The following is a 10,382-nucleotide window of genomic DNA, read 5'->3' as shown; positions in this document are numbered from 1 at the left end:
TACAAGCTTGCTCCCATTTGGGTCATCTTAAAAAGGGAAAGGGGTAATCCCAGATGCTCATTTCATGGCATAAGGAGGATATTTATATGACACAGCACTAACTGACATGTATGCTAAGTGCTGGAGACCTTCAAACGGCTCAAAGAGTCTTCAGATGCATGTCGTTTGGAAGGAATGTGTTATCCTGGAGGCCATGATCGCGGTTTGGATGAGTCCCTCAGGCGGCCATCTCACTCTTCAAGCAAATGCTAGAATCCGGAATAAAACCCAATGAAGTTACCTTCATGAACATTTTATGGGCTTGCAGTCATTCAGGTTCTGTGGAAGAAGGGAAGGTTTATTTTAACGCAATGAGGGATTTTGGAGTTGAGCCAGATTCAGAACACTATGATTGCATGGTTGACCTTCTAAGCCGCACTGGTTATATCGACGAAGCATATCAAATGATCCACTCGATGCCATTCCCTGCTGATGCTAGCATTTGGAGTGCTCTTCTTAACGGGTGCAGAATCCACAAAAGAACAGATATGATTAACATCATTGAAAAAGACCTTTCAGATATTAGTACAAGCGATCCTGGATACTATACTATATTATCTAATATATATGCCGAAGAAGGAAACTGGAATAAATTTGGGAAGGTGAGATCAGTTATGGATGGTTATGATCTACGGAAGGTCCCTGGATACAGTAGGATTGAGCTTGATACTGAGAATTCATTGGTTTAGAGGTGGTAATTTATTTCAGAGACCAAGGAAATGTACAGAATTTTGGCAACTTGAAAATTTTAATACACCAAAAGAAAAGGTTTGGTGGCTGACAATAGTGTATCTCCCATAGAAAGAAATAGTCACTTACAGCTGCAAGCTGGCGATTGCTTTGGGAAAGACCAATAGCAGTAATCTCTCCCCTTTCTTCTTTCTTCTTTCCTCTGATTAGTCATTCTTTCCCAGGAATCATCCAAAATCATAGGTAGAGTGGTTGTCACAGAGAGTTTTGACTCGGTTTCATCATTTTATGAATGGTATGTTGAGGTTATGGAAGCACCCCTGGTTACTACCAAGTCTCCATCAAAGCAACGATGACAGAAGACAGATTAGGTCGGTCTTATTCTGATGTACAGTACTTTCATTTGTACTATGGTATTTACATAGACCTAGACAGGGATGACTAAATATATTCTGAGATTTGTAAGTGAAAATTACGTGCGAGGATAGAGTAGCTGGACGTGTAGCATTTCTCTGCTGCTGGAAAGAGTTTTATGCTGTTGCTTCCCACTCGAGACAAGCAAAACGTACTGAGAAGTCCGTGATTTCTGATTCCTGCTTAATTGACAAAACTGTCACTCACGTACCCCAAGTATCATTCATGCTTTGTGTTCCTGTTGAAAGAAAAACAGTGATCTCTAATCAAAGAGAGATATATTTTTTTTAAGTTAAATTAAATAAATGCGACCAAATCAATGCACAAAGATACAAGGGGCATATCTCAAACGAAGACAAAAAGTCTCAATCAAAATATGGAAAACATTCACAAAAACCACAAATGACACAAAAAGAGCACACAAGTTCCTCTAAAAAATTTAATCAAATAAATATCATATCAAACGAAACTGGATTGAGATTTCATACTTGGGCGCTAAACCCTAAACCTTGGTCTGTACTAAATCACATATAACCAACATAATATCTCTACGAAAGCTGCAATGTTGATGGAATACACGATTATTCCGTTCATACCACAGAAAGGAGAGATCCCTTCTATTGTAAGTTGAAGGAGCACAATTTAATGGCAAGCATAATTAAAACTTTAATGGTTAGTTTGGTTTAGGATGATTATCAGTTGATGTTGTGCATACCACAGATGTTGTTGTGCATGAATCCATTATCTTTACACAGCCGCAGGCACATTCGTCAAGAACGCCAGCATTGGTCCAATGAAAGTTCATAGCAGAACAAACTTGTTGAAAGTTGAAACATTCCATAACAAATTCCCTTCAATAATCTTCTATAGTGTTAGTGACTGTAAGCTTTACAGCTTTGAATCGCTTTGATAGCTGTTGGAGATCCCACATCGATTAGGCACACTCAAGCCAATGGGTTTATAAGAGTTGTCAATCCTCTCACTTAATAAGGCCTTTTGGGTGAGTAGTTTGGCCTAACTTTAACAACTGGTATCAGAGTCATCGCCATTTGAGCTGAGTGATTGACCAGCGGTGAGCTACCAAACTACCTCCATTCATAGGCAAGTGGACCATATGGGCTGGACCGTGAGGGGGAGTGTTGGAGATCCCACATCGACTAAGCACGCTCAAGCTAATGGGTTTATAAGAGTGGGCAATTCTCCCACTCAATAAGGTCTTTTGGGTGAGGAGTTAGGCCCAACTCCAACAATAGCTACACCTAATTAACTCCAGCTTGGTGAGTAAGATCTATTGAACCCAACTAAGCAAAAGATGCCACCCTAGAACATGAGAAATCATCAGCAACATCCAAATCCACTCGGCTACACCCAGGGGACTTGCTCAAACCTCTCATCAACTCTCTCACTTGATTAACTTGACTCCATCTTCCATCAGAAGCATACAGGTTAGACATGAGCACATAATAACAAGCTTTATCAGGATGCAACTGTAGCATTCTCCTAATCACCACCTCCCCAAGATCAAACCTGGAATACATTCCACATCCATGTAGGAATGCTCCAAACAAACTAACATCAGGTTGAACAGGCATATTCTCTATAAAGTCCAAGGCCTCTTCCAGCCTGCCAGCACGAGCCAATAGATCAACCATACACGTATAATGCTTCATGGAAGGCACAAAGTTGAAGTCCTGGCACATTGAATAGAAATACTGCCAGCCCTCCCCAACCATCCCTGTATGACTACAGGCAGACAAAATTGTTGTGAAGATTACTTCGTTAGGCTGCACTTCATCCTTCAACATATCACTGAAAAGTGCAAGGGACCCACTACCATCCCCTTGCATTCCATAGCCACCAATCATTGCACTCCATGTTACAGTGTTTTTCTCTCCCATGTCATCAAAAACCATACGAGCAGATTCAGCATCTCCACATTTGGCATAGAAGTTCAATAAGGCAGTGCCAACATAGACATTTGATGATAGTAGGCCCTCTTTTATGGTGAATGCATGAAGAGAAGAACCAACTTGGAAAGTACCAAGTGAAGCACAAGCTGAGAAGATGACCACCAATGTGACTGCATCAGGTGTGATAGAATCTGATCTCATTCTATGCAACAATTCAAGTGGTTCATATGAATACCCATTTTGGGAATACCCAGATATGATTGAATTCCAGGTAATTACATTCTTGTCCGAAACTGTCTCAAATATGTAACGAGCATCTTCAATCATGTGGCACTTAGCATACATGTCTATTAGAGCATTGAACACTGTTGGATCCTCAAATCCAAGTTTAATCCCAAGACCATGTAATGTCTTTCCCAGATTCAAATTCCCCAGCTGTGCACATGCTGAAAGTAAACTTGTAATGGTAACACAATTGGGAAAAACTCCAACCCATTTCGCATCTGTAAACAATTTTAAAGCCTCGTCAGGATAGCCTCTTTGAGTATATCCAACAATCATTGCTGTCCACGATACAAAATCAATAGTGGAAAGTCCATCAAAAACCGATCTAGCATCTCTAATGTCCCCACACTTCACATACATATCTAAAAGAGCCGTCACCAAGATAGAATTAAGTTCAACACCAATCTTGATCACATGCCCATGAATCCACTTCCCCTGATGCAAAAACCCTAACTTTGTGCACGCGGTAACTAAGCTCCCTAATGTAAATTGATTGCCTTCAATAAATACTTCCCTCATCTGATTAAACAAAATCAATCCTTCCCGTGCACGGTCATTCTGTACATACCCCACAATCATTGAAGTCCATGAAACCACATTTTTATCGACTGTTTCATCAAACACTTGACGAGAAAAATCAATTTCTCCACACTTAGCGTACATGTCGACAAGACCCGTCAACACAAAATCATCAGGACTTCCTGCCTTAACAACTTCACAATGCACCTTCCTCCCTTGATCAATATCTCGCAATTCACTACACGCCTTTAACACTATCGAAAACACAACATTATCATGCTCTTTGACGCATTTTCTCATACTATTATAAAACTCCACAATCTCTTTGTACAAATCATTCAAAAAGTACCATCTCATCATCACTTTAAAAGAATAAAGATCTGGGTCTCGCATTCGATCAAACACCAGACGAGCATACTTGACATGGCCGAAAGAACCATACATGCTAACCAGTTTAGTGTTACATTTAACGTCATCAGCTAAGCCGTCTACAATAAGCAGAGCATGCATTCTTTTCAGAGAAAAGATGTTTTTGCAGATGCCCAGAAGAGAAAAAAGGGGAATTGAAGCAACGGTTTGATGTGGGTCTAGACGTGGAGTTGAGTAAGATAGAAATTTGAGTTGAGGGAAGGGTTTTCCGGAGCGATGTAGGAAAGAGACGAGTTTCATCATTTCTTGTTGGAGTTGTTTTATGTGTCGTTGAAGAGTTGCACTGTCACTCCCGCCGCATGTTGGAAGGCAAACTGATACTGAGAAACAGAAAGATCAATTTCGTTCTATATTTTCTGAGTCAGCTTCAGCGTCACTTTTGTATGTAAGCCCAACCATACCATATGGTCCATACCATGTCAAGTGTTTTTATTTGACCAAGCATGTTGTATTAACAAAGAGTTAATTACAATTTTCTCCCTTCCGATGCTGTTGGCATTTTATCAGGTTTCGGTAATTAATTTAGGAAAATGATAGAGTTACCGAAAAGTGTATACCGAAATTGTGCACCGAATGACGTGGTAAAATCCTGACCGTTGATTAATATTAACTTATAATGAATCAACGGTCAGGATTTTGCCACGTCATTCGGTGCACACCCGTCGGTAACTGTAGCATTACTCATTAATTTAAGGAATTGAGTGTAAAATTTGTTTTATCAGAGTTTTATTTCGGATCCTAAAGGGAAAATTGATATTAAGAATTGGTTTAATCTATTTTAACACTAATTAATAGTTAGAGTTTGTTGTGCCAAAAATACACACTAATGTCAGTACCACCAATCATAGTTCAGCAAACACTTAAAAATAAGGTGGTATTAGTTGTCATCAACCCAAACCGCCTCCAATATATATTTTATATCAACTCTATCCCACTTTAAGATAAGGATTAAGGAGTGGTCCCCACGTGTCATGACAACTTGTCATCTCTTCATGAAATAGAGGTCGGCCGGACATATAAGAGCTAGGCAAACATTGACCTTTATTTTTATTTTTTTCTGTAAACAAAGCATTTTCTCCAGTAGACATATGATTTGCTTTAAGCATCCGAACCACTTTAAAAATTATCTTCCATTTACTTCATTACATTTTTCATTCATGTGTAATTTCTAAGCCAGCTTAGCACTTTATACGTGCGAATCGTTGGTGTCAAAATCAAACATCGACAATTTGGTGCTAGAAGGAGGGCATGATTCACATCAACTCTCCATGTTTTTCTAGCTAGCCTCAAAATCTTCACGTCATCTGATGTGGAGACCTGAGCAAAATAAAGTCTGAATCTAGCAATGTGATAAACATAAGAGTTATAGCCCTTCGAGTTAGCTTTTCGATGGTTCAAGAATCATTTGAATCCGAGGTCTACAACTCAAGTTATCGCCAAAATACTGAAGCATGTTCTAAATTAAAGCTCTCGGATTGCATGGTAAGATTGCAGATTACACGTATTAGAGCTCTCCAATCGCGTGGTTAGATTGCAAATCGCACGCTCAGATCTTCAGCTTCAGATCGCTGATTTTTAACTTCAAATTGCGTGGTCAGATCGAAGATCACACGCTCAAATCGCTCTGATCTTCAGCTTCAGATCGCATGGTTAGATCGAAGATCACAATGATCTTCAGCTTCAAATCGCTCTGATCTTCAGCTTCAGATCGTTGATATTTAGCTTCAGATCGCATGGCTAGATCGCAAATCACACACGTCAGAGCTCTCAGATCAGATTGAAGATCGCACACTCAAATCGCTCTAATCTTCAGCTTCAAATCGTTGATCTTTAGCTTCAGATCGCATGGCCAGATCGTAAATCGCACATGTCAGAGCTCTCAGATCAAGTGGCCAGATCGCATATCACATGCTCAGATCATTCAGATCGCGCGTTCAAGATCGTTGAAATCACGCGTTTAGATAATTTAGATCGTGCTTCCGAGTGCTGATCTCGAGTTCTCAGATCAAGCTTCTCATTTTTTGATCGAACTTCTTCTGTTCTCAGATCAAGCTTTGCGCTTTATGATCAAACTTCTTCTGCTCTCAGATCAAGCTTCACGCTTTCTGATCGAACTTCTTTTGTTCTCAGACCAAGCTTCGCGCTTTCTGATCGAACTTCTTCTGTTCTCAGATCAAGCTTCGCGCTTTCTGATCAAACTTCTTCTGTTCTCATATCAAGCTTCGCGCTTTCTGATCGAACTCTTTTTGTTTTCTTATTGAACTCCTTAAACTCTTAGATCGCAAAAAGTCTCGAGTTCTCAGATCGAGCTCCTTATGATCTCATATCAAGTTCTTTATGCTCTTAGATCGAGCTTCTTATGCTCTCTGATTGAGCTTATAAGCTCACTCATTTGCTTGAGATCGCATGCTACAATTCATTCAGATCATATGCCTCAAGCTATCAGGTTGAGCCCCTATCAAATCACGATCAGCTCTTAGCTCTGAGATTACGAACAGCCTCAGGTCTTGTTTTTAGTTCTCAAATTGTGATCAGTTGTCAGTTATCAGATCGCAACCAGCTACCAACATTAGAAAGAACGCGTAGAAAACTCAAAACAGCCCCGAAATATGCCGAAACGATGGATTTTGGCCCCGAAAATGGTCCCATCCAAGTTCCTCTGTTGCCACGATGTAGAGCTCAAAACAAGATTTTCGTGGATATCTTATGGGCTCCAAAACTCCTCTCGGATCAAAAGTTATGGTTGTCTGTTTTGAGTTTTCTACGCGTTTTTTCTAATGTTGGTAGCTGGTCGCGATATGACGCCCGTCAGCCCCGAAATATGCCGAAACGATGGATTTTGGCCCCGAAAATGGTCCCATCCATGTTCCTCTGTTGCCACGATGTAGAGCTCAAAACAAGATTTTCGTGGATATCTTATGGGCTCCAAAACTCCTCTCGGATCAAAAGTTATGGTTGTCTGTTTTGAGTTTTCTACGCGTTTTTTCTAATGTTGGTAGCTGGTCGCGATATGATAACTGACAGCACCAAAATATGCCGAAACGATGGATTTTGGCCCCGAAAATGGTCCCAACCAGGTTCTTCTATTGCCACGATGTAGAGCTCAAAACAAGATTTCCATGGATATTTTACGGGCTCCAAAACTCCTCTCAGATCAAAAGTTATCGTTATTTTAAGTTGGCTTGTCCGTTTAAGGCCTCTAAGCCGTGTGTTTGGGCTTCTGGCATTAGCTTTCTTCAGGAATTCATCTTCTAGAAATTTTATGTCAATTATCAGATCGCGCTCAGCTTCGGATCGCCCCAAGCGCTCAGATCACAGTCCTAGCTCTTAACACTCGATTATGCCAGGCATAGTTCGAGCTCTTCAGTTCAAGACTGTAGCCTATAGTGTGATAGCCATTTAGATCTAAGATATGAGTTTTTGAAGTGCAATTACGCACTCCAAAAACTTGGGGAGTTCTGTTGTGCCAAAAATATACACTGATGTCAACACCACCAATCAAACTTCAACAAGCACTTAAAGGTAAGGTGGTATTAACTATCATCAACCCAAACCGCCTCCAAGAGATATTTTATATCAACCCTATCCCATTCTAAGATAAGGATTAAGGAGTGGTCTCCACGTATTGTGACAACTTACAAAAGCACTCATTATATTGATCTCAAAGGTGTATAAATGGGCACCTCTTTTCGTGAAAAAGGGGTTGACTGGGCATATGAGAGCTAGATAAACATTTGAGCTTTATTATTTTTTCTCTGTAAACAAAGTATTTTCTCCATTTTTGTACGCCTTATAGGCAATATCAGAAAAAGAGTCAGAGAATAATAAAATAACAGTGGACGTAGATTCTCTTTAAGCATCCGAACCACTTTAAAATTCATCTTCCATTTACTTCATTGCATTTTTCATTTACTTGTAATTTCTAAGCCAGCTTAGCACTTTGCACGTGTGAATAGTTGGTGCCAAAATCAAGCATCAACAGCGTTAGTTAATTTTCAATACTAACTAAGCAATTTTTATAAATTTGTATTATGGAGTATAAATTTTATGAATTTCTAAGAAGCATGGCATGGAGAATAGTATAGTTCCAAGTTGACTAAAACCAGTTGGACCATGACATGAAGATGTCATGTTACCTTCAATTTGATATATATATCCGTGTTCACTAAGTTGTTTATTTATTTATTTTTTGGTAATCGGGCTATTTAGGCCAACTTGCATGCACTTCAACTAATTCCTGGAGTCTATTGAATCGCCAATGGTTTGGAGTTGATTTCGATCGATTTTCTCACCAAAATCGATCGAAATCATCATTTTATCATTTCCCAACCTTGATAGCCCTTGATTTGGGTAATTTTTGATGAATCTTGCAACCCAACTCCACCACACGACAGCCATTTCTAGCTTTTTCGACATTTACCCAACATTATTGGCCTTTCCCGACACCACCATCTTCCTCCCCTCAGCCCTCTCACCAAAACCCCTATCATATCTCATCTGTTTACTTTGCGAATCGCCGGCCACCGATACCTTTTGGGCCGTGACTTCTCAAGCCTTTTCTTATCAATCTTGGCATTGAAAATCACCCATTTCACGACCCATCACTTCTCCAACATCTACTCTCCAAAACCCCCCACCAGCCTAACCTTGTTAGCCTGCCGATTGTTGTCCACCTCTCTTAGTGATTTTTCATCTCACAAAAAAAAAAAAAAAAATTAAAATAACTTTTTTAATATGTGCTTATATTATTAGAGGGCCCCAAAGTAACTCCTGCCTAGGGTCACAAATGTTGTAGAGACGACCCTGAGTGGTGTGAAAGTACCAAGTAGAGGGATTGGCCATCTCCAAAAATGAAATCAACGGTGCCTTGGATATATCAGTCCTTAAAGAAATGTTTGCCTTTATCATCACACAATGTGTCTTGATAACCTATAAACTTGCAATGGTAGAATGCTGACTTATCTCCAGATATTCTCATGATGACTGGTTGTGCATCCTCTCTTTTTCCATCTGGCATTGGAGCCGTATTCTACAAGAAAAGGTCACACAAAGAACAAAATGTAAGATATTCACAATAGAGTGATGAAGGTGTAGTTACTAATGAACTCTCAAATGTAGCAAATGCACTTTAGCTTATATCGCCTGCTTTTTGTAAGTTATGGTTACGAACATGGCAACGTGTCTTATTAAGATATTCAAAAGAAAGAAAAAAAGGTTGAAGTCCTAAAATATAATTCATACATTGTCACTAAGTTTTGAAACTGTGAAATAGAGTATTATAAAAGCAAAGGTACATACCACAAATTCAATATTAACAGCCACAAAATAATCGCTCTCTATAGCCACTGTAGAACTGTACACCGTACCATACTGAGCCGCTGTCCCATTGAAACAAATCTTCGGCATGTCATTTGGGTCCCCATAAAATGTTATAAATTGCTTTGACCTGTCAATAGTGATCTTCTCCCAATATGAGCCTCCACCGATTTTAATAACCACTCTATTTGCGTTCAACAACGGAATGCTATTTATTGCATCACTGACCGTTCGAAAATTTCCGCTACCATCTTTCTTGACAGTGATAACCTTAATACCAGCCTCTGCCGTGGCCAGAGCTCCGTCCAAGTTGGATTCCATCTTATTTAACTTATAGCCTGTCTGGTTTAACTTAGCATTCCCTTCCTTGAATTTTTCAATGTTATAGTCAAGCCATTTGTTCAATTTTGATTCATTCGAGAGGATGAGCCTTGATTCGCATGTCGCAATTGGGAAGAATTCACAAAAGAGTAAAAATTTCGTTAACAAGGTCACAAGAATGGTAGACTGTTTCATTTCTTGAGCCATTATTGAGCGTCTTCTTATTGATAAAAAGGATGAAGTATTATTGGGTGTTTGCAAATGTGAAGCAATATTGCATGTGATGTTGTTTTACGTTTCATTTTTCAAGTAATATCTTAAACGAAGTGTTAGTGAGTATTTATAACCTAAAATACTAAAGCATGTTTATTTTTGTTTTTACGTTCGTTGGTTATCACATGAATGCCCCTTGCGAGAAGTTAAATTGCATATGTACCATTTATCTCTCCTAGCTCATAC

At 39.4% G+C, this 10,382-nt stretch overlaps 2 protein-coding genes across 2 annotated transcripts; both read right to left on the bottom strand.

Annotated features, from left to right (window-relative positions):
* Positions 1-353: 353 nt before the first annotated feature.
* Positions 354-4,615, bottom strand: LOC116107744 (pentatricopeptide repeat-containing protein At2g03380, mitochondrial-like). The gene is made up of 2 exons (XM_031394037.1): positions 1,859-4,615; positions 354-1,381 (listed from the first exon to the last, which is right to left on the bottom strand). The coding sequence occupies exon 1, from the start codon at positions 4,527-4,529 to the stop codon at positions 2,445-2,447; it is 2,085 nt and encodes a 694-aa protein (XP_031249897.1). The 5' UTR covers positions 4,530-4,615; the 3' UTR covers positions 354-1,381; positions 1,859-2,444.
* A 4,451-nt stretch (positions 4,616-9,066) lies between these two features.
* On the bottom strand, positions 9,067-10,130 carry LOC116107786 (pectinesterase 1-like). The gene is given in 2 exon segments (XM_031394080.1): positions 9,067-9,315; positions 9,585-10,130. Coding segments are annotated over 2 exon segments (795 nt in total).
* Positions 10,131-10,382: the final 252 nt, after the last annotated feature.

This window comes from Pistacia vera, unplaced genomic scaffold (assembly GCF_008641045.1).
Source record: "Pistacia vera cultivar Batoury unplaced genomic scaffold, PisVer_v2 Contig548, whole genome shotgun sequence".
NCBI lineage: Eukaryota > Viridiplantae > Streptophyta > Magnoliopsida > Sapindales > Anacardiaceae > Pistacia > Pistacia vera.
This window is presented reverse-complemented; position numbering and strand designations above follow the sequence as displayed.